The sequence below is a fragment of the Bos indicus genome, chromosome 27, assembly GCF_029378745.1.
Source record: "Bos indicus isolate NIAB-ARS_2022 breed Sahiwal x Tharparkar chromosome 27, NIAB-ARS_B.indTharparkar_mat_pri_1.0, whole genome shotgun sequence".
NCBI classification, from domain to species: Eukaryota; Metazoa; Chordata; class Mammalia; order Artiodactyla; family Bovidae; genus Bos; species Bos indicus.
Genome location: NC_091786.1, coordinates 31,340,217 through 31,365,030, shown reverse-complemented (window position 1 = coordinate 31,365,030; position 24,814 = coordinate 31,340,217). Strand labels below are relative to the sequence as shown.

The window sequence follows — 24,814 nt, the reverse complement described above, 5'->3', positions numbered from 1 at the left end:
TGCTTGGCTTTCCACTGCACCATCCTATCCCTACTCCATCACTGCCAAGCAGTAAGATTTCTTGTCCTGTACTGTAGGTGTTACTCACAAGCAATAAACAGAAATAAAAGTGACAATATTGATCACAAGGGTCAAAGTAGAAAACTTCATCTATGGAAATGAGACGGTTCCATTTTTTCTAAAATAAAAGCCATTTATGTCTCATCTCCGTCTCCCAATCAGGAACAGAGTTAATTGGTAGAAGAAAATCAAATGACTCTTCTGTTTTCAAAATGAAATACTGCTATTGTTTGACATGATAAATTTTCCTTCCCTTCCAACAGAAGACTGCTTCAAGGTGGCAAAGGCAGAGAGTCATTTAGGCTGAGAATTTCATTTTTTCTCTGGTTAACTAGCCCATCATACATCCTCTAAAATCCTTTTATTTATTTAAAATAGAAATAACTCCACTGAATAAAATAACTCCATCTAATAAACAGTGTAATAAATATGCCTGTTAGAGTCATTGGTTTGTAGCTTTGAATAATCAATATTTTAGTTAACTAAACATACATTCCCAAAGCAGGCTGGTTAAAATAGAAAGTTGGGTGACCTGAGGCACTGACTACATATCAAAGATGGACATGCCATATTTAAAATGTGGGTAATGGTAAATCGAGGAGCTTCCTGGGTGACTCAGTGGTAAAGCATTTGCCTGCAGTGCAGGAGACTCAGGTTCAATCCCTGGCTTGGAAAGATCCCCTAGAGAAGGAAATGTTAACCCACTCCAGTACTCTTGCCTGGGAAATCTCATGGACAGAGGAGCCTGGTGGGGTACAGTCTACAGGGTCGCAAAACAGACATGACTGAGTGACTAAGCAACAATAGGTAATTGAGACCCATTGGTCCTCAGGGCAGCCAAGAACTCAGACAGACTCCTGCATCAAACCTGGCGTCCTAAGGTGTGAAGACAATTTTGGAGCGGCTCCCAGTGCCAAGAGCCACCCTCACACAGGACCAAAGAGCACGAGGGTCCTGTGTGAGTGTAGTCTACGGTCCTGAGGATGCGCTGTTGGGGGCCCTACGCCGCTGACCTTGACGGACTGTTTTGAAGTTGAAGGTCTGGAAGCCACCTGTCAATGCAGAAGAGTCGATGACGTCCACACCATAGTCACTCTGGCTGCGTCTGTACAGGGTGATGCCGATGACTAGGACTGCAACAGCCACAACCGCGGCACCCAAGCCTGAGTACAAAGCGATGTCACTGGCATTCTCGATGCCTGAAAGACACAAAAGCAATCCTCAATGGCCAACATGGGCACAGTGCCAAAAAGCCACCCCAGGACACAGAATGAAACACTCTTGGAATTTTTGGAGCTACGGATCAGGCAACATGACAGATGTGGCTAGTCGCGAGTTGACTCTCCAACAATAATCAGGTTCTAGAAGACCTTGTATAAACCAAAGGGATGCTAGTTAAATAACTTAACTGCATTAAGGTAGCTTACCACATAATGGAATCTGCAACAGAAGCAATTTTGCAAAGAATATAAGAGTTTTCAAGGAAAAACAGGCAACTGCTTAATTTGCTTGTTTTAGGAAATCTTATTGCCCTGCAAAGTTTTTTTTTAAATATATATATATACACTTTATTTTTGTTGGAAGACATGAGACCCACGTACAATGACAAAATATGGGTGAACCGCTCTGCTTGTCTATGGCCTGGGCGCATGCATTCACAGAGAGCATTCTCGGGTGATAAGGTAACGCATGGTCTATGAGTCAAGAGACCAGAGCTCAGGAGTATGAACTTGAGCTTTGGCCCACGTCACTCAGTTCATCAGAACGCTGACGTTCATCAGAACGCTGACAGTCATCAGGGTATTTACAATCATTATGAGCGACTTTCTGTTGTGAGATATGAAAAGCACTCGGTCCCAGGCACTCTTATGTCCATGGTAAATGTTTGCTGGCACCAACTGAATGCTTGACTCTAGAAGTTTGTTTTTGTGGACGAGGACTGGTCTCTAAGAGGGCACATGCTGTTTCTCCCATACCTCTCCTACTCCATCCTATTGAATGCATGGGCAAAGCAAAAATAAAAGCGTTAGTTTGAAATTTAGATGGTGGGTGTCTCCCCATCCCCCAAGATAACACTGTAGCTGCTTTCCAACCCTTTGGCTAGAGGTCCTCAGGGTGTGGTTGATTCCTGAGGAGCCTTGGAATGGCTAGTGCAATTCGGCATGACATCTACCCAAGAACATGTAAGTCTTGAAGTGTGTTAACAATGGAAGGTGGCAAGTATTCACTACATAACTGATCTCCTTACAGATTATGTGGTAGGCATACTAAACAGGTCCAAAAGTAATTACTCTGTCACCCCTGCTGGGTTTAGCAGATAAAATAAACCCATCATATATTTACCTTGTAATTGCACAGCACTTAGTCTGTGCTCACCGCACCCTAATATGCTACTTATGTTATCAAGTGAGGAAGACTAACCACACGGCTAAATTTATTTTCAACGAAGTTAGTGGACTATAAAATAAGATGCCGCCAAATGAAAGCAGGAACAAGGAAATCAAGCAGAACCAGATCAGTAATAGGGCAGCCAACACATAAAAATAATTCATGGGGGAGAAAAACAGTCATCTCAAAGAACAGTATCGGAAAGGTCAGAGGGTGATCAGACCCTTTTCATAACAGCAACCTGGGGGGTGTTGAGAAACAGTGTGATCTAGGCTTTAGTTCAACTTCATGGTGGTCCAAATGGGAGAGGGCCAGGGATGGTGGGGTATCAGTGGTGGTCTTCCCCAGCCCCCCAGAACCACAGAGTGAAGCCTGATGCCACCGCCAAAGTTCCAGTGTCCAAATAGGTCATGTGGGGAGAAAGAAGGGGAGTCATCACCCCATTCAGTCTCACTCTCCCTCTACTCAATTAAATTCCTTGGAGGGAATCATTAGAGAAGAGAGAAGTCACAAAACACAGCAGGTACGGCAAGCCAGGGCACCAGGAGCAGGGAGAGAACTGGACTGGACCCAGTGAGCCTTCCCCCTTCTTCCCTCCAGGTCTTTGGGCGCTGCTCACGGATGGCACCATCATCTTAAAAGGTGTATCTGGGGAGAATACACCTGCTCAGCAACTAAAGAAAGAGCCTGGCAGGGTCCTGAATGCAGCTGCTCTGTCACTGAGCTGGCAAAGTAGACGCAAAGACATCTTTAGCTTCCCAGGTACTAAAATAGGAAGGGCCAGAAGCCAGAGGATGACCAACGTGAAAGTACTTCTGCTGAAAATGGATATCACTGGACGTGAAATCCTGACACAGAACTCAGTAGCAGGAACAAGCTGTCTTTGTTCCCCTGGATTCCTATCTTGCTGTTTCTGGCGTCCACCCTCTTGCTACCCAGGTAACCAGAATTCTCCGTTCTCAAGTTATGAGTTCTGTTTTAGAAAAGGACTCTCTGGCTTCAGATGAAGGTATCAACGTCAGATATAGCTCATTGTGTTTGCTCTTCCAGGAATATGTGCAGAACCTCTTAATAACTTCTTAATAAATACTGAATTATAAAATTTTTAGAAATGAATATGGGAACTTTGGGGCTAGGGTAGGGAAAGAAGGGAGAGAGACTCATACAGGGATCACTGCTTCCCTAGGAGGCTCACCCTAGCACCTGGTGGGACAGTTTGACCTAGACTCAGAAGTCCATGGGATTCATTTTACAAGAACAATCTGTCCTGGCAATTTGATGTTTCTACATCTAATGATCTCATCATTCAACATACACTTGTGACGGGTCAACTGCTCAGTGGAAATGAAGACATATGGGTGAAAATTAACATGTGGTCCATATTCTCCATTGTTTGTCTGAAAGACAAGGCTGTGATGGGACTCCGGTATCCAAGTACAGCTACAGATGCAGACACGAGTCCTCAAGACCTCATCAGTCATCCTTAGAGCTCAGTCTTCTAAAGTTGAGTCACTTCCTTCTTCTTCCTCTTTTTCTCTTCTCTATTTACCTGCTTTTACTTCATCTTATTCTTCCTTTATTCCCCCTGCCCTGCTGCTGCTGCTAAGTCGCTTCAGTTGTGTCCAACTCTGTGCGACCCCATAGACGGCAGCCCACCAGGCTTCCCCGTCCCTGGGATTCTCCAGGCAAGAACACTGGAGTGGGTTGTCGTTTCCTTCTCCAACGCATGAAAGTGAAAAGTGAAAGTGAAGTCTCTCAGTCATGTCCGACTCTTCGCGACCCCATGGACTGCAGCCCACCAGGCTCCTCTGTCCGTGAGATTTTCTAGGCAAAAGTACTGGAGTGGGGTGCCATTGCCTTCTCCGTCCCCCTGCCCTACCATCTGCTAATCTTTTTTCTCCAGGACAGTAGAGTAGGTTTCCCTGTAAAGATTCCTGTGTCCTTACAAATGTAATTGATTCCCTTTTCATGTGTGTCCAGGACTGGCCCCAGGAGAACCTGAGGTTTAGGCTTGATGTCTGTGTCTGTGAGCACATGGGCACTTGGAGGGGTGCCACGCAGAACCACTCCACATGTGCACGTGTACATATGTGGTCACACTCAGCTCTCATTGGAAGAACATCAGAAGTCACTGCTTCCACCTGCTAGCCAAAGGCCCTGTGCCCCTTTCAGATTATAAGGATGGGTCTTTGTCATATACCCCCCATCCCTCTAGGCATCTAGGCCCTTCCCACCTCTGTCTACCCATCCGTCAGTGCAGGGCCCCCTCCTCCAAGCCAGCTGGACTGTGCCTTGGCTAGTCCACCAACCCTGCCAACCCCTGGTTCTCTGAACTCTGACATCACTTATGGCTCCTCGAACTCTTTTTGGATCTGTTGATGGGTAATGACCTGAATGCCAAGGCATCCTACCTGCTTGACACTCGGCACAAGCACTTCTCTGTCATTTCCCCCAGAAATGTGTGAGTCATCCTGTGCAGCTATCTGTTGATTGCTCCCTGGACTCAGACTAGCCTGAGGGAGACTGTAGAACCCCTGCCACAGAGACCGCCTTTTCCTTACAGCCACACACACACATTTACATCTGTCTGCTCACTCTTACATCTGGGGCTGGTTTGTTTCCTCCAACTCATTCTGAACAAAAAGCTTTGATCAGGCTATTCTGCCTTTGTGGGCAGAGGGTTTTTTTTTTCCTCTGGATTTCTGTCATACATATCAATGTGTGATTGATGTCTTTCCCGGGTTTCCATCCCCATTTCCTCTCTCCAAGCACTGTGAAAGCTTTAGGTCAAGTTCAGAAGGGCGCAACATGTGGTATAAAAAATTGTGCATGATCTATAGGATAAAGAAAACAAAAATAAAAATGATGGGGAAATCTCTTATATTGCAAATTAGTCAGAAACTACAGAGGGATCTGTTCATTGCTGGAAGGAGTGGGAACTATCTACAGAGAAAGGCTGCAAAGATTAATAGTTGGAAACTAGGACCCTGGAAAGGAAACGTTTATGGGTTCATTTGGCCTAGAGAAAAGAGAACTATAAAGTGGCTTGTGGGGATCTTTAATGCATAAAGCGTGGTTCTAAAAAGAAGCTCACAGTAGGTGCCCAGTGAACCTTCATTTATGATGAAGCTAGTGACCAGCTCATCACCCACTCTAACAAGGGCTGAAAAGGAGGACCTGGTCTTTTATTATAGCAACTGGGACTCTGTTAGATATTAAAATGACCTTTTCTACAAGGAGGGTTGTTAAAAAAAACAACTGTGCTGTATTTCTGAGGAAGCTTGTGAAATCTCCTTTAGAGTTTCTCAAAACCAGCATGACTTGACAATAGTCTGCAGTTATATTTTTGGTCAAAGCTGGTGAGAAAGGCTAAGTGACTTTTCAAAGTCCTTTTGAACTTCAGAGTTCAAGGACTAGGTATTCACAAGCTCCTGTCCTTATGAATTATAATCATACCTAGTCATTCATAGTGACATATGTACCCCAAGGACTAAATTTAAGGGCTGTTTATTTAGTTTGCCTTCCTCTCTTCACAGGACTCTCATTTGAAAGACATATTAACTCCACTTATTTATGGAAATTTAGCTCAATTCCCATATTATGAGTTTAAGTATCAGATTAGAATCTATTTTACAGGATTAGATAGCTACACAAAATGAATAAAGGAGCACAGCAAAATGCCTTTCAAAACATACAGTTAGAGAATTTGGGACTGACATGTACACGTGGCTAGATTTAAAACGGGCCAACAAAGACCTACTGTACAGCACAGGAAACTCTGCTCAAAGTCATGTGAACAACTGAAATGAGAAAAGAATTTGAAAAGAACAGATACATGTATATGGATAACTGAATCACTTTGCTGTACGCCTGAAACTATCACAATGTCGTTAATCAACTCTACTGCACTATAAAAGTCAAGAAAAACATATGGTATTCTCTTTTTATCTTATTGGATACTGTAGAATGACCACTGCTCTTGTTTTAGGAGGAAAAAACTCAGCAACTTGACTTGATGTATATAAGGCAGTGAATCCCTAAGGAATTCACACAACAGAGCTTCACAAAGAGAAGGCTGAGAGAGAGAACATGAATGGAAGACAGAAGAATTAGCTGCTCCGCTGGACTCCCAGGAAGCAGCAGTCTCTAGCCCAGCCCCGCCTCATCCTGGCCCAGAGGTACAGACAGGGCCGTAGACACCGAGGGGTGTGCCACAACATTTAACTGCACGCTAGCACATAACAGAAGTTATTGTTCGAACTGTTCATACTTGTCATTGAGAAACCACATTCCTTGAAAAAAGCATCAGAAAATAACTTTAAAGTGGTCAGCTCTGGGCAACCACGGTGAGCAGTTCTGATGATACTTTGCATTGCCTGGAATCTCACAGTCCCGTCACCAGTCAGCATCTCGGTTTTTCCACCTTAGTGAAGTGAGTGAAGTTGCTTAGCTGTGTCCAACTCTTTGCGACCTTGTGGACTATAGCCCACCAGGGTCCTCTGTCCATGGGATTCTCCAGGCAAGAATACTGGAGTGGGTTGCTATTTCCTTCTCCACGGGATCTTCCCGACCCAGGGATCAAATCCAGGTCTCTTGCATTGTGGGTAAACGCTTTAACCTCTGAGCCAATTCCACCTTGCCACCCTCCAAATGCTCCTTGTTGTCATTAACAATGACAGCAGCACATTCTTCAGTAGCTCTTACTGTATGCCAGGTACTGTTCTAGTCTTTTATTTACACTGATTAACTCATTTTAATCCTTCCAACAAACTTGTAAAAAGGTGCCAATTTAAATATCGAAACTGAGGCCAGAAAATCACTTGTCTTGCCCAAAGCCTCATGACGGTTAAGTAGCAGAGCAGGGATTCAATCCAAGGCAGCTCAACTCCGGCTCAATGCCTATCCAGCTGTGAACCTCTGCCCTGGTCGCACTGCCTGATACTGAAACCGCACACAAGCCCCTGTGTCCTTGTCTTCTGCACTAAGAGGCTGACTCAGAAGTTAACGATTGGGAAATGCGACGATGTAAAAACAAACAATGGCTGCTGGGCTGGGGAACTGAAAACTATTTAGACTCTGAATTTGCCACCTGGTAGAATCACCGAACTACCTTTTCCCTAAAAGATACGGATAAACACTTGACATGTAGGAAGCAGGCCCCCACCAGATGAAAACTGCTAACCACACGAACACAGGCCCCAGATCAGTTGGAACCATTAAGCTGATGATGCTGTTTCCTTCTCACCTCACCACCAGTCAGAAGAATGTCCATGAGCTGATCGCGTCCTCTTTGAACCATGACTATACAACTCCTCACTACCCTCTCCAGGGCAGGGCATGCAGACTTGAAGGCATTAGCTCACTGTGGCCCCCTTTGCCTGGCAAAGCAATAAAGCTTTTTCTTTCTATTTCACCCAAAACTCTGTCTCTGAGATGTAATTCAGCACCAGCGTACAGTTAAGTCCCTTACAAATGAGCCTTCAAGGTGTGAAAGTCTAAAGATGCAAATGTGCCCCGTTTGCTAGCTATTGTACTGTACTACATATTAGTACTTTCTAAGGTACTATACTGTAAGATTTAAAAAAAAGTTCTATTTTTTGTGCTTGTTTTTTATGTACTATTTGTGTGAAAAGTATTATAAACCTATGACAGTAGAGTATTATATAGCCGATTGTATTAGCTGGGTACCTAGGCTAACTTTGTCAGACTTACAAACAGAGAGGACTTACAGATGTACTCTTGGAACAGAACTCATTCGTATGTGGGGGACTTACTGTACGGAGGCTGAAAATTTCACCAACAAAACCTCTTGATGGCAAGGGTAACCCAGTAATGGAGCACTAAGCTTGTGCCTGCTTCTCTGAGAACCGCAGGTATGATCATATTCTCATGCTCACAATCAAATCTGTTTGCCGTAGAAGTATTCTATTTCTTCTTTTACAGATGGTGGTACAGGTTCAGATAGGGTAGAGGCTTCTGCATGAGAAAATGGCAAAGGTAGGGTTTGGACACCCATCTGTCTTCACTCCCCAGTGGTCTAACCATCACAGGATGGCCTCCGCACCTCTCCTCCCTGCACTGGCTCGACTACCCCGGTGCAGGAACCCACCAACCAGACTGGTGGGTATCATCAAAAATCCAGTGCTCTGCAAACCCACCTGGGCTTCTTTGCAGCCTAATAATTATTGTATTCATGTCCCATGACCTAGAACAACTTTTCATCAACAGTTACTCTGAACTGCGTTTACTTTTTTCATCACCTCTGCTTCTCACTGCCCGCTTTTCCATGTGAGTCCCCTTCCCTCCAGCACACACACACCCTCCCCTGCAACTCAAAACGCCTCTGCTCCGTCCTGTGCTTTCCTTTCCCTCTCCCTGTTCCCTGAACAGCTGCTCCTCCTCTGTGTCAGGCCGGCTCTGGTCTGCCCTCTCCTGCCTCCGCAGGGACCTGGCCTCATTCATTATTCCCTTTTGGTCTCGCATCTTTCAACTTTGCCTCCACACCTCTGCCTTGCCTTCTGCCTCCAAACACGGCCTGGTCTCCCTAATCACCTCTACCCCAATCCCTCTCCTGACTTACTCCCTGACAGATCTCTGAAAGAGGCAGTCTCTTTTCATATCCATGAAATCCTAAGCTCTTTGTTGAAAAGAATTATAAAAAACATTTTTAAAACATTAAACCTTTCTTGATCATAATTTCCCTAACCAGTTAACCTCTATCCCTGTTGAAGTAAAAGAATAAATAGAAAACACACACAGGAGGAGGAAGTACTTTAGGAACTATAAAAAGTTACACTACACTAAGAAAAAAATTCATCCTTCAACCAAGCCAGAAAGATATGGCTTCAACTAAGCCAACATATATGATATTGCATACATGGAAAAAACGATACAAATGAACTTATATAAAAAATAGATCCATAGACATAGAAAACAAATTAATGGTTATGAAAGGGGAAAAGGGAGGGGATGAGATAAATTAGGAGTTTGGGATTAACAAATACACAGTACTATATATAAAATAGATAACCAACAAGGACCTATGGGATAGCACAGGGAACTATACTTAATATTTTGTAATAACCTATAAGGGAAAAGAATCTGAAAAACAAAAGATAGACATATATATATAGAAGTGAATCACTTTGCTGTATACCTGAAATGAACACAACATTGTAAATGAATTATACTTCAATAAAAAAATACACAAAATTAAAAAAAAAATAAAAGTAACCACTGTTGATAGTATATTTGGGATCTTTCAGGAACAAATTGTAATTTCCATTTTTTTTTTTTTTTTTACCATCCTCACTCTAAAAGTTATATAATCATTATTATACTTCCATATGATTTCCTTTACTACATTGCTTTTTCCCCCTCACTGTGTACAATATCTTGTAGATCGTTCCTATCAGAATGTACAGACATGCTTTACTTCTTTTTACATGGGCTCAGCCCACTGCCAGGCTCTGTCGTGATTTAACTTGTTCACTATTTCTATACATTTCATTGCTCTTTTATGCTATTAAATTCTGACTTTTGCCCAAACCACTGTTTCCTCCTGAAGATTGTTCACAACCACTCCATCAGACAGTGCTAACTACTACTTTGATGCCTAACAGTCTTAAATCAGGATCTTTTGCCTCCACTCCTGTCTGAAGTCCTCATCCTATATTTCCTCTGGCGCAGTGGATAAAACCACCACACCACTGTGCGTTGTGCTAACATCTCAAACTTGTCATCTGTTTTATAAGGTCACCGTTCTTATCTCTTCAAGTATTTTCTTGAATTCCCCTTTTCTAGTAATGACATCATCAGAGACCAGGCGTGAGCCTGAAGAATCACCTTTCCTTTTCTGCCCATCAAGCCCTTCCCCAAATGACTCACACGCCTTCCTGAAACATCCCCAGTGCCTCTCACATCTCAGTTTCGATAGCAGGCACCCACATGGCACAGCCTCATCTACCCTGGTACCCAGGCCCCAGTCTTTATTCATTCTGAATTGTTAAACTTGTGGCTTACTCTCCCCAAACACAGTTCTGGTTCTGCCACTTCAAAACCTATCAATGACTCTTGAGTAGGCATCGAGTTCACTCTAACAGTGGCTTCCATTATGGCTCAAGATACTTTCTGCTCTGCCCCAACCTAGTTTTCAACTGTTTTCGCTCATTTATCCTCTATATGGACCCTCCAACTTCTGCTTCATTGGCTGTACTAAGGCCTTTGACTGTGTGGATCACAACCAACTGTGGAAAATTCTTAGAGATTGGAATACCAGGCCACCTTACCTGCTTCCTGAGAAACCTGTGCCAGTCAAGAAGCAACAGTCAGAACTGGACATGGAACAACGGACTGGTTCAAACTGGGAAAGGAGTATGCCAAGGCTGCATATTGTCACACTGCTTATTTAACTTCTACACAGAGTACATTATATGAAATGCCAGGTAGGATAAAGCACAAGCTGGAATCAAGATTTCAGGGAGAAATATCAATACACAGATGCCACCACCCTTATGGCAGAAAGTGAAGAGGAACTAAAGAGCCTTTTGATGAAGGTGAAAGACAAGAGTGAAAAAGCTGGCTTAAAACTCAACATTCAAAAAGCAAAGATCATGGCATCTGGTCCCATCATTTGATGGGGACTACATGCTGAAGAATTGATGCTTTTGAACTGTGGTGTTGGAGAAGACTCTTGAGAGTCCCTTGGACTGCAAGGAGATCCAACCAGTCCATTCTGAAGGAGATCAGTCCTGAATACTCCCTGGAAGGACTGATGCTGAAGCTGAAGCTCCAGTACTTTGGCCACCTCATGCGAAGAGTTGACTCATTGGAAAAGACTCTGATGATGGGAGGGATTAGGGGCAGGAGGAGAAGGGGACAACAGGATGAGATGGCTGGATGGCATCACCGACTTGATGGACATGAGTCTGAGTGAACTCCAGGAGTTGGTGATGGACAGGGAGGCCTGGTGTGCTGCGATTCATGGGGCCGCAAAGAGTTGGACATGACTGAGCGACTGAACTGAACTGAACTGAACTGACATGGGGAAATAACGGAAACACTGACAGACTTTATCTTCTTGGGCTCCAAAATCACTGTGGATGGTGATGGCAGCCATGATATTAAGACTCCTGCTCCTTGGAAGGAAAGTTATTACGAATCTAGGCAGTGTGTTAAAGAGCAAAGACATCACTTGGCTGACAAAGGTCTGTATAGTCAAATCTATGGTTTTTCTAATAGTCACGTATGGATATGAGAGCTGAACCATAAAGAAGGCTGAGCACCAAAAAATTGATGCTTTCAAACTGTGGTGCTGGAGAAGACTCTTGAGAGTCCCTTGGACAGCAAGGAGATCAAACCAGTCAATCTTAAAGGAAATCAACCCTGAATATTTATTGGAAAGACTGATCCTGAAGCTCCATTATTTTGGCCACCTGATGCGAAGAGCCATCTCACTGGAAAAGACCCTGATGGGAAAGATTGAAGGCAGGAGGAGAATAGGGTGACAGAGGATGAGATGGTTGGATGGCATCACCGACTCAATGGACATGAGTTTGAGCAAACTCTGAACATAGTGAAGAACAGGGAAGCCTGGCGTGCTGCAGTCCATGGGGTCGCAAAGAGTCAGACATGACAGAGCAACTTCACTGGTTCCCTGGTAGCAACTGAACAACACGGACCCTACTTTTTAGGTGAATCTGATTACAGACCTCACTCGAAGATATTATGGGTTCAGTTTCAGACCACTGCAAAGAGCAAATATCGTAATACAGACAGGCACAGCTTGCTTGGTTTTCTGGGACATATAGAAGTTATGTTTATACTATACTGTAGTCTGTTAAGTGTGCAATAGTATTATATCTAAATGAAACAATAGCTATACCTTAACTAGGAAATACTTTATTGCCAAAAAAAATGGTAGCTATCATCTGACAATGCAGACCTGCCACAAATCCCAACTTCTTAAAAAAAAAAAAAAAAAAGCAGTATCTGCAAAGCACAATGAGGGCTGCCCAGATCCATTTTCTTCAAGTAGACTTTGTACTTCAGTAGACTTCTTTTTTTTGTTGTTGTTCAGACGTTTTGCTTTTACTGAAAGGCTCCCTCCTCCAATATTTGTTTTAATTCTAACCATTCTCCCGAGATTGACAGTACAGATAATCTATTTAATAAAATGTTTCTTGAGAATGCACATTCAGACATGTTTTATTCTTTTCAGTAAAGTTGCCAGATTAAGCAACTACAAATACGATTAAATTTGAATTTGAATTAAATTTGAATTTCTGATCAAGAATGTATAACTTGAGTAGAAGTATTTCTCATGCCATATTTGCGACATGCTTATGTCAAAAATGTATTCACTGCTGATGGGAAATTCAAATGTAACCAAGGGTTCTCTATTTATCCGGTAATTCTGCCTTTGGATCGCAAAAGAACTGTCCTTTTCCCCATCAGGAAGACCAAGGTAAAATGAGAAAGAGACTCAAAAAGCAGGATTTGAAATCCAGCCCTTGAGAAGATGACTTCACTTTCATTTTCTACTCTGGGAATTCAGGATATAAGTTCTAACTTTGAATATAGTAATACGTGGGGAGATGGGACCTGTGAATTCACATTTTTAGCAAGTACCCTGAGTTATTCTGATGCTGAAGAACATTATATTCTATCACTTATTCACTGTGGCTGTGCTTAGTTCCAGGGTATTTAGTGAAGGAAACTTCATCATGTCCAATAAGGTCAACGATATTCTTAAAAATGTTCATAAGAAAAGGCATACACTTATGATGGGATAAAAATTAGATAATAAAAAGATTGCAAGCAGTAAGAAGATTACAGATGTTGCACATATGCTCAGGTTGAATTGATTCACAGTAGGAATGATTCTAAAGGACAAACAAGTCATGCAATTTGGGGAAAATGCTATATTTATGTGATGGAAAATAATCAGCAGGAGATGAAAAATGATGGGTAAAATAGAAAAAAAAATTATCCTGTAAAGCATGGCTAGAAGATTAGCATTGATGCCAATCACCTAATGTTAGTTTAAAGACCTAGAAGTCTGCTGAGAATTTAAAGATATTAAAGCTCAGCATTCAGAAAACTAAGATCATGGCATCTGGTCCCATCACTTCATGGGAAATAGATGGGGAAACAGTGGCTGACTATTTTTTGGGGCTCCAAAATCACTGCAGATGGTGATTGTAGCCATGAAATTAAAAGACACTCCTTGGAAGGAAAGTTATGACCAACCTAGATAGCATATTCAAAAGCAGAGACATTACTTTGCCAACAAAGGTCCGCCTAGTCAAGGCTATGGTTTTTACAGTGGTCATGTATTGATGTGAGAGTTAGACTGTAAAGAAAGCTGAGCATCGAAGAATTGATGCTTTTGAACTGTGGTACTGGAGAAGACTCTTGACAGTCCCTTGGACTGCAAGGATATCCGACCAGTCCATTCTAAAGGAGATCAGTCCTGGGTGTTCATCGGAAGGACTGATGTTGAAGCTGAAACTCCGATACTTTGGCCACATCATGCAAAGATTTGAATCATTGGAAAAGACCCTGATGCTGGGAGGGATTGGGGGCAGGAGGAGAAAGGGACGACAGAGGATGAGATGGCTGAATGGCATCACCGACTTGATGGACATGAGTTTGAGTAAAGTCCAGGAGTTGGTGATGGACAGGGAGGCCTGGCGTGCTGCGATTCATCGAGTCGCAAAGAGTCGAACACGACTGAGAGACTGAACTGAACTGAACTGAAGGTTCAATGTGGGCTTCCCAGGTGGCTCAGTGATAAAGAATCTGCCTGCCAGTGCAGGAGCCACAGGAGATGTGGGTTTGATCCTGGGTCAGGAAGATTCCCTGGAGGAGAAAATGGCAACCTGCTCCAGTATTCTTGCCTGGAAAATCCCATGGACAGAGGAGCCTGGCAGGCTATAGTCTATAGGGTGATGAAGAGTTAGACATGAGTGCGTGGCTGAGCGAGCATGCCTGCATGGTTCAAGGTTGCAGATAGTTCTATGTGTTCAAGGTACCATTCAAGTCTATACAGCATGAAAAAGAATGTCCAACCCGCCAGTATGGACTCTGCATCTTTTGAGGAGTTCTCTAACCCAAGAATGTGTATTCCCAGAACCCACATTATTCCACCATAGATGAAAGCAGTGTACTTGGGGGAAAAGATGTAGAGTGGACTGTCAGTAAGGCGACGAGAAATACCTAATTTCTAGACTGTAAGGACACACTGGAGAAGGAAATGGCAACCCACTTCAGGATTCCTGCCTGGAGAATTCCATGGACAGAGGAGCCTGGTGGGCTACAATCCATGGAGTCGCAAAGAGTCAGACATGACTGAGCGACCAACACACAAGGACACATTGGGGTCATTCTTTGATAGAAATGATTCTGGGAAACTTCCCGTTTGGACTGTCACCTAGCACTGGGCACCAAATAGATGATTATTAAATACTGCCTCCTTACTTCCCCTCTTCTCAAATCACTTGTCATCTTGTACTTTGTACTGAGGTTGTAGGAAAGAAACATTTCTTATTGTTTCCTTCACACTTCACGGGGCCAAGACTATTTATACAGAATAATTGTGCAATAAATATCTACTACACGAATGAGTTAAAATAAATACATAAAAGCAAAGTCTTTATTTTCACCTTAACAATAAAAGCCTCAGTGAGGAGTTAGTGGGAAGATGTAAGACCATAATAACAAGTATGGATTGAACATCTAATACATACTACTGCGTGCGTGCTCAGTCGCTAAGTCGTGTCTGACTCTCTTGTGACCCCAGGGACTATGGCCCAGCAGGCTCCTCTGTTCATGAGATCTTCCAGGCCAGATTACTGGAGTGGGTTGCCATGCCCTCCTCCAGGGGATCTTCCCGACCCAGGGACTGAAACCATGTCTCGTGCATCTCCTGCATTGGCAGGCAGGTTCTTTACCACTGTACCACGTGGGGAGGGTGGTAAATGCCACAAGCATAAGGGTGAACAGACCCTATACTGTCTACCAGATGACCGGAAGGATGTCTATCAGAGAGGGAATTCAGCCTGGGATAAACGCAATGAACATACAGGATAGAAATAGGGAAACTGCTTGACAATCGGCTAGTTAGAGGTGTAACTAACTCAGCCTTTAGGGGCTTTGCAGAGGCAAGACCCAAGCCGAAGCCTGAAGGAAGGATTCATTCAACACGGTAAGATTAGGTGGAGGGAAAGTTTTCTGGCAGACATAACAACATATAAAGAACTATATGCCCAAATGGGCCCAGGGTGTTCAGAAAACTAAGAAGCTTTGTTTGGTGGAAGAATATAGGAAGTTGATAGGGTAGAAAGGGTAATACCTAATGATTAAGCAGCTTGAGAGAAGCTGATATGACTAAACAATGCCATCTGAGACCAGATCCCATAGACAGTAGTTACCTTGTACTTTATCTTAAAAATAATGTTCAGCTCCTGTAAAGGTTTAAACATGGAAGTGATGTGACCAGAATTGATGTTTTTTTAAAAGATCGGATAAGCTGACATCAGCCAACTCCAGATACAGGAAGCAATGGTAGAAATCCGGGTTAGGAAGAAAGCTGTCCCGAATATTCAGTTTTTGTATGGACACCATTTTCCTTTTACTTGGCTTTTCTCTCACTCGCTGGCTGTTACTTTTTTGTCTCCTGCGCAGTAACTTCTGACCTGCCCTATATCTCAGTGTGGATATCTTTCAGGGCCGAGGCCTCAGATATGTTCTCTGTTCACACTCATTATCCAGTGATCTCATTCAACCTATTGGTTTTAAATATCCTCTGGACACTGACAAGCCCCAGATTTATGTCACTGCCAGGATTCTCCTCTGACCTCCAGACTCATATATTCAACTGACTGTTTAAGAAGTATCTTAAATGTAGCACTTATAACACTGAACTCTTGAGTCTCCCTCCAGATATGCTAAACCAAGTTCTCCCCAGATCAGTAATGGCCAGCCCATCCCTCAGGTTGCATAGCTCAAATTTTGGAATCATTCCTGATGCTTTTCTTTCTCTCATACTCGAATGCATCGGCAACTCCTTTTGACTCTGCCTCCCAAAGATATCCAGATTATGGACCTTTTCTACAATTTCCAATGTTCTCTATCTGGCCCAAGCCACACTGATCTTGAATCTAGGTTATTATATAAGTTATATTGTAATAGCCTAGATTATCGGAATAGACTCTTGTTATAACAGATCATTGTAACAGATCTCCTTGTTTCTGCTCTGGTTCCCTGTATGTTTACATTCCACGCAGTGGGTAGAGTTTATCTTTGAAAATATTAGGTCATGTTACTATGAATAAACACCTTCAATAGCTTTCCATCTCACTCACAGTAAAGGTCAAAGTCGTTACCATGGCCTATAATACACTTGGTACTTTCCCCCCATGCCCCACTTCTGTGACCTGAGCTATTATGCCTCTTTCCTTTGCCACTCTGCTCAGATACCTAGCCTAATTGTTCCTTGGATACCACAGCAGCCTCCCATCACACAGCCTTGGCATCCCACTCTTCCCTTGCCCTGGATATTCTCCTCCCAGATATCCAGAATGTCTGTTCCCTTGCTTTTCTTCAGGTGTCTTCTTAAAGGTGATTTTACTGCAGAGACCTTCTCTGAACAGCTTACACAAAAAAGCAACACTCCCTCCATCCCTACCTGAGCCTCTTCTGCTTTATTTCTCTTAATGACACTTGTCACCACCTCCATGGAACCCAGCCTTCTATATATAATTTTCTGTGTTTTTTTCCCATCTCCCTCACTAGATCTGCAGGCTTCAAGGGAGCAGAAACTGTATCTGGCAGGCTCAAAACTGATTCTCCACCACCTAGAACATGTCCACACCCATGGGGGATACTCAATAAAAAGATGCCGAATGGAGGGAGGGGTATGGAAGACAGAAAATGGAGTGAGTTGGTGAACTTGATCTATCTGCGTGGCAGAATGGTTAGACGGTGGTGATTCACTGAGTACTGAGCTGGAGAAAGGAGAGGAAAAAGACAGCAGTCTAGGCGGCTGTGCAGGTGTGGGACCCTACCAAGTTGAAGGCACAGCATTCACTGAATGAGAGAAGATGGGAGGAGGCCTGGGTTAAAAACAGAGACAGAGAAGGACGCATTCAGTTTTGAAAAAGCTGAGATCTGGGTAACTGGGAGACATTCAACTGGCAAAATCCTGGAGGTAATTGACCAGGGAATGGGATTTGGGCTTAGTGTGTGTTTCTATTAGTTACCAAACTACGTGGGAAGGAGATGGAGAAAGAATACATTCTGAGCTGTTTTCTAGGGGGGTACCTGACTCCTTTTCATCCCTAAGGTGAACTTGCTGAACCAGCTGCTCCTTGGGGAGCTTCTTAGCAAAGCCTCATTCCCAAGCCTCCGGGAGTCTCACTGTATGCATGTGACCATTTCTCAGCCTGACTCCGGGGGTGCGTGTTTGCCATTCAGAACCTACTATATTTTACTGCACTTCCTGACATTGTTACACAACATTTATTGAAAGCACATTTGATGGTAATGAAGTTTCTATTAACTATGATTAAATCTCATAAAGCACCTGAAGATAATTTAAGATGTGCAGAAGCAGAAAATGAAACATTCAGTTTAGTACATTAGGAAACGTAATTGATTAAATTATCTCATTTACAATAAGTGCTTTCATGAGCGATGCCGAGCACAGATTTCCCCCAGTTTGTCATTATGATTTGCCAACAGATACCTTCAGACTTCACTTTCTTTTCACACCTCCCCACGACTCAGAGCCGGTTCCTCAGTCTGCCTCACATGGATCTGTGCGGGAGGCTCTGAGAGATGGCTTCCACCCGCCCCGCCTTGCAGAGGATCACGTGCACGGCTATATATAGAGAAAGGTTGTTTCTCAATTATCTTCATAATTGACTTTGATTTTGCATCAGTGATGATTCATGGAGTCTTCGACGAAGCCCCCCTTTTCACCAAACAAAACTGCAGCCTGCCTCTGTATGATGCACTCCTAACCACGCAGCCTCCAGAACCCTGATCGTGTGCCTCTGGGAGCCTTCTGCAATCACATTGATTCTGTTAAGGTTTTATTTTTAGAAAATCACAAATTAAAACAGTTTAAGCGAGTCTGCAGCAGTATCCACCAATTAAGCACGGTGTACAGGAGTGAGAACCCCAAGCAAAAACTCATTCAGGAAGTCCCTGAGGACTAGAAATAGCTCCTGGGGGTTTCATGGCTGGATGTACAGATGTAACCAAATTAGAACAGCACTGGACTCACAAACTAAGCGTGAAATTAATTTTAAAAAAATACACATGCAGGGTTCCCTGGTGGCTCAGTGGTAAAGAAGCCACCGGCCAGTGCAGGAGCCACAGGTTCAATCCCTGGTCCGGGAAGATCCCATATGCCACGGAGTAACTCAGCCTGTGCATGGCAACTGCTGAGCCTGTGTGCGAGAGCCCAGGAGCCGCAATGACTGAAGCCCTTTCGCCACAAGAGAAGCCACAGCAATGAGAAGCCCACTCAGGACAACTAAAAAGTAGTCCCCACTCACGGGCAATTGGAGAAGACCTGTGCACAGCAAAGAAGACCCAGCACAGCCACGAAATAAATAAAAATATCTTTAAAAACATACACACATATTGGCTGCCACATGGCTACCCATAATTTTGCTTGTGCTTGACATGGGGACCAGGGGATGCGGGGCGGGGCACTCTATGATCAGGAGGCATTGGTGAAGGATTCCACTTACTCCAGGGAAACCCCGAGGTCTTGACCAGATAAATATTCATAGACCTGCTCCTTCTCCCTCTCTCCACATGTGCGCACGCACGCACACACACACACAACACACAACCAGGGTTCCACATCGTCTGTCTTCCTATGGAGTTCCAAATCCACCATGCATGACTTAAAAGCCGCTGCCCATGGGCAGCAGATGCTAGGGAAAACAAATTAAGAAAGCTTGTTTCTGTTGTTTGGCGGAGTTCTCCGACTCTGGAAGTCATGGCACCCTTCTATCTCAAGCCTGCCTGGAGCAACATCTGAAATAGGAACGTCACAGCTTTAGTGTATCTTTTTCTCTGATGCCTCCTGACCCTTGTTCCCTGGATACCAATTTCTGTCTATCTTCAGGGGTCTTAATTCTTTCAAAGAAGGTGGCTAATAAAAGCTGTTAAGTCTCCCAAGCTATTTGAATTTTAATACCCTAGGATTTAAAAGATCAAAAGCTGTTCGGTTTAGACTAAAATGGGAGATACTAGTCAAGAACATCTTTCACAAGCTTTACAAACCAAACTCTCCCAGTGCTAAGAGCTATACTGCTGATGCCCTTCCAGATGGACTTTGAGATCTATATGACACCCTGATATACTTTACATATTTCTGAGAGTCACTGGGGGAACATATTAAAATGTAGATTCTCAAGAGCTCTCCCTGACCCTGTACCAGGGATTCAGATTAATTTGTTCTATTTTTTTGAGGGTCATATTTAACCAGCTTCCACCATATCCCAAGATTCTGATGCATGTGGTTGCTTATCTAAGTTTTGAGAATATTTTTTTAAGACACTGGTTCTCAATCTGAGCTTCACATTGAAATCCCCTAGGGAGCTTTTAAAACTGAGGATTCTTGGGTTCTAAATCTCTTCTCATGTGATTTCCCTGGGGTGACAACCCAGGAACTGGGATTTATAAAAGGCTTCCAGGTGGCCCCCAAGTTCAGCCAGGTCTGAGCACCATGAGGCTGAAGGTGGAGCTGCCAATCATTCCAGCTGTGCTCCTTCCCCAAATCTGGTAGATGCCCAAGATGGAGGGAAGGCAGAGTCTTCGCCAGGAAGCAAGCCAGTAGACAGAGAGCTCCAGCCAGCATCTACCCCTCCCCCCCCATTAGGTTCAATTCCTGGCTATTTCACTGTGGCTCTTAATCTAATCAGTTGCCATGGATTTCAGGGTTGATCTCTCAGGCGCCCCCTTCCACTCCTAGATGGAAAGTTCTGTAATCAGGCTACTGTTCAAGGTTGCTCTTGTGAAAGCCTGTACTGACAAATATTTATAAATTTTAATGAGATAAATCTCAGAAATAAGAGTCCTAGATGACATCTGTAGAGAAATGGACTGCTACCAGTGGACAGAATCAAAGCAGAGATTTAATCTGAAGGAGGGGAGGGGTGTGCATATTTCTTTTCCATTTTAACCTCTGATACGTGACTCCAAACCCAACAAGAAGAAACCTCCCCCCAAGAGCCCTGGATCTTTCATAGGAACTGCAATTCTGTTTGGCTTTTAAACAAATATAACAGTAAAGCAGCAAATATGAGAACAAATGATATCCGCAAGAGGAAAAATAACTTACTTTGGGGTTTTATTTCATGAAGAGGTTTTTTATCTAAAAGAAAGAGAAAAAAAAAAAGAAAGTTGCATTTAATAAATTCACATGGAGCAGATATATATTCTATATCCCTTCACGTCTACCTCTATAAAGGAAACACTTTCTTTCTGCAGACACTATGGATTATGTTGTTCCTATTTTTCCTTTTCATTCTAATTAAAAAAAATTTTTTCTCTTTGGCAGTATTTTTTCTAGGATGATTGCTTCATTCTTTTAAAATAAAATTCCCTCAGGCTTACTAGAGTTTCTCTCTGTTGCATTTGCCAGATTCTTATCAGCATGATGAGAGCAGTGAGCTTGCAGCCTGCCCTGTTTTATATCCAGCCAGAAGTCTGCTCAGGTAAGGAATGCATTTCACTACATATGATGGTAGAAAAATGAATCATGAATAAATATTTAAAGGGATCCCGCATTGGTTTGCAGTTACCATGGCCTAGGTAAATAGTTCCAAACTCTGCTGGTTTTTTTTTTTTTTCCTGTTCTTGTTGGGTATAGATGTGGTATAGTGAGTGTGTTGAAGGTTTGTTTTTAAGAAATTATGTTTTGTTTCAGATCTCAATTATCTGTTAAAATGCGGATGATCTTAATGGAAAGGTGTTCTTCTGATCCTGGTATTGAGCAGGGCAGTGGTCAGCTGAGATGGATACAGAGAAGAGACACTCAATCTTTTCTAAAGTGAGCTAGACATATTTATCCTTATATTTATCCATATATTCTTTTCACGTCTCTTCATCCACCATCTTCCTGCCATCTTCCATCACTGAATAATTCGCAGTCATCTTGCAAATCACTTGGAGACACGGTGCCTGGGACTCTGTCTGCCTTACACCACAGTCCCTCCACTGACCACTACCCTGCCCTTGGTCCCATCCCAGGCCAACACGACTCTACCACCAGGCAGAAACCCAGGAAGACTACACTTCAGACTGTATGTTAAATTCCAGAGGATCTGCAGGGTGCATCACCTTTCTCATTGGTGGCTTCTTAGGGTGTCAATGGAACCCCATCAGATGGCAAGCACAGGAACTGTTGCTAACATTCAGAGAGTGCCATCAAGTAGGGGACCTTGAAAGGTCACCCTGGGTTCTCTCCTTCCCCTGTTAGCCTGAAGGCAAGCCAAGCAGGGTGAGACACTGTCATTCTGGATTATGTTTTGAACGGAATCAAATCTCACACATTACATATCTGAGAACTTTGTAAATATTATCTGGCTGACTGCATCTTAACCCCTCCCAGGCAGACAGTCATAGCTAGGCTCCAAATCCTTCACGGAATATCTCTTACCCTAGCCCACTCCTGCCCTAAAGACTGATTTTGACAGAAAACCCTTGCCATGTGTTTCAGATACAACTCTTGTGTATTTTGCCATCTGTTTTGTGATGGAGGTAGCTTTTAAAAGTTGTGTGTAAATCCTACTTCTGCAAATGGACCACCATTGTTTTGTTTTGTTTTGTTTTACAGTAAGGGGACAGTTCACTGACTAAGGGTGATTTCTGGCCAATCTTTTTTAAAAAGGAAATCCTGGATCTTCTCTGGTGGTCCAGTGATTGGGACTTCATCTCCAAGGGCAGGGCATGTGGGTTTGATTCCTGGTTAGAGAGCTAAGATCCCACATGCCTCACGGCCAAAAAAACCCCAAAACATATAACAGAAACTATTATTGTCACAAATTCAATAAAGACTTTAAAAAATGGCCCATTCAAAAAAATCTTGAAAAAAAAATCCTCACAAAAGATAATTTGTTTAAATTGATATGATCAGATTCTTACAGTCAGGTTTCTTTAAGCCCAAAGCTTGCATTTCCCTGACTGCACAGATTCAATGCCATATTAGTTTTCCTGAGAGCAGGTGGAAACTCCCAAGGTCCAGATGCTAATGCACTCAAGAATCAGAATAAAACGACTTTGGTGGTTTTAACCTGACTTCAGTTTTTGCTTATTGCACGCTATCGGAAAGCATTTGGCATGGGCACAGCCCTGCTGGCAGGCCAAGGCTGAGACATCTGAAAGTGAGGCATTGCTAGGGCCACTCAAAGAGACATGCAGAACAGCTGTTCGGAGCTCTGGCTGCGCTTAACAGTATTTTCTTCCCACTAAACCACAGAAATGAAGATTATGCCGGGTAGCAAAATGAAAATCGATTAAAAACAGGTGAGATATATAACTACTTTTAGGAAAAATACATTGAATATAGCTGTAAAAACAAGAACAAAAACGGGGTGGTTCTACCTGGTACAGTTCTGAAAAATGAGAAGTGTGGTTGGGGATGAAAATTCCAAGGCTAAGGACCCCGGACAGAGGACCACACTGTTCTCTGACCTCGCGACCTCCAGCTCTGGGGTCGTCATCATTGGCAGTGGGATTTGCGCAGACTCTCGGGATCAGAAGTCTCAGGTTGTCTTCATCTATCTCTGTGACCTCAGTGTTCCCCACAGTAAAGTGGGAGAAATAAGGTTCTTAAAGGTTGGATCCGGGGATTGAACAGAACCCGGAAGCCATGAAGCAGAGGGCTAGCACACGTTTAGCATTGATAAATAGTAGTTTATAAGTAATACTATAACTTTAACTTTATAAATATGATCATCATACTTGTTCAGAGGACACAAGTGACCCACGTGCTGCTGCATGGGAACCAGGCACAGCTCCAAGTCAGAAACTCTAGTGAATTTCAGGGGTAGTTGAACACATAAAGAAACATGTGCCTAACGACTTCCCTGGTGGTCCTATGGTTAAGACTCTGCGCTCTCAATGCAGGGATCCCAGCTTCAGTCCCCAGTCAGGGAACTCAGATCCAACATGCCCCAATTAAACATTCCACATGCTGCAACGAAGACCTACATGCCAAAACTAAGACCCGGCGCAGCCAAAAAACCCAAAACCCCCAAACACAAAAGGAATGTGTGCTGACTCCTGGCCTCTGCTTGCTGGCACCAAGGGCAAGTTGCAACTTTACTCTGATATATAAAAAGGACAGGGACAAGAAGACCTCCATGTGCCCTAGCTTCCACCCCTATAAATCTTTAGAATAACTACCAAAGACATTCCATACAAATCCACATAAAATGAATTTCAGAAACAGAGTTAAGTGTTCAAATGGCTGCTTCTCTATCATTGGTGACAATGCTAAGATCTGGCACATGTGTTCGCCTGCATCTTCTCATGGGAAAGGTTGGAAGTCACTGGTGCCCACGAGGGCTTTAGTCCCCTGGCATCAGCATCAACACTGGGTTCTGCTGTACTTTGTGAAATGCCAGTATCTCATCAGCAAGCTGCTCTCAGAGACCGTTTTCCTAGCTTGAAATGTCTGATTAGAGATTGTTCTACTGTGAACTCCAGAGAGGGCTCCTCACTATCCGCTCCCAGACCTCATGGTGTTATGCAAGAACAGCTCACCTCACGGGTCATGTCCTTTCATTCTCTTTGCATAATCATTTTCTCACAAGGCTCAGGGCCACGCAGATACTGGCCTTGGTCAACCAAATCGTGTTTTAATTTCACCTCTCTCCAAGGCCATGGTTCAAATGACCCCTTTAGTAAATTAATCTATGAAAGCCGTGGTTCTTCACATGGGCTGCACATTACAATTATCTGGGAGGTTTTTGTTTTTGTTTTTTAATACCCATGCCTGGGCCATCCTCCAAGAACTTCTAATTTACTGGGATTTGTGTATTTGTGATTACTGAGGGCACCCCCACTTCCTAATAAAATCCAAGGCTCTGTGTACTCTACTCTGGTTCCTCTCTGCCTCTTTAAGAGGCTCTGGGGCAGCTGGAGTGTACAGATGGGTCCAGAAGGATCTTAGAGGCAGAGAAATGTAATTCTGAGCCAGTGGCAGCTGATCTGTGGTTTGGGGAAATCCTACCAGTTTTCACAGGGTCTAACATATACACCAAGAATATCTACTGGGTAAATGGAAATTGATAATAAGGAATTATAACTCAGTCTTCTAATGATTTTGCTAAAGATG

At 43.4% G+C, this 24,814-nt stretch overlaps 1 protein-coding gene across 3 annotated transcripts in view; it reads right to left on the bottom strand.

Moving 5' to 3' along the window:
• Positions 1 to 24,814, bottom strand: part of UNC5D (unc-5 netrin receptor D) — a 644,487-nt gene that overhangs the window by 80,634 nt on the left and 539,039 nt on the right. The window contains exons 8-9 of one of the 3 annotated variants that reach the window (XM_070781382.1): positions 20,813 to 20,845; positions 1,074 to 1,259 (exon numbers count right to left, since the gene is read on the bottom strand). In XM_070781382.1, coding sequence (XP_070637483.1) covers positions 1,074 to 1,259; positions 20,813 to 20,845 — 219 coding nt within the window. The remainder of the gene's footprint in view (positions 1 to 1,073; positions 1,260 to 20,812; positions 20,846 to 24,814) is intronic. The other 2 variants (XM_070781384.1, XM_070781383.1) reach the window with 2 other exon arrangements.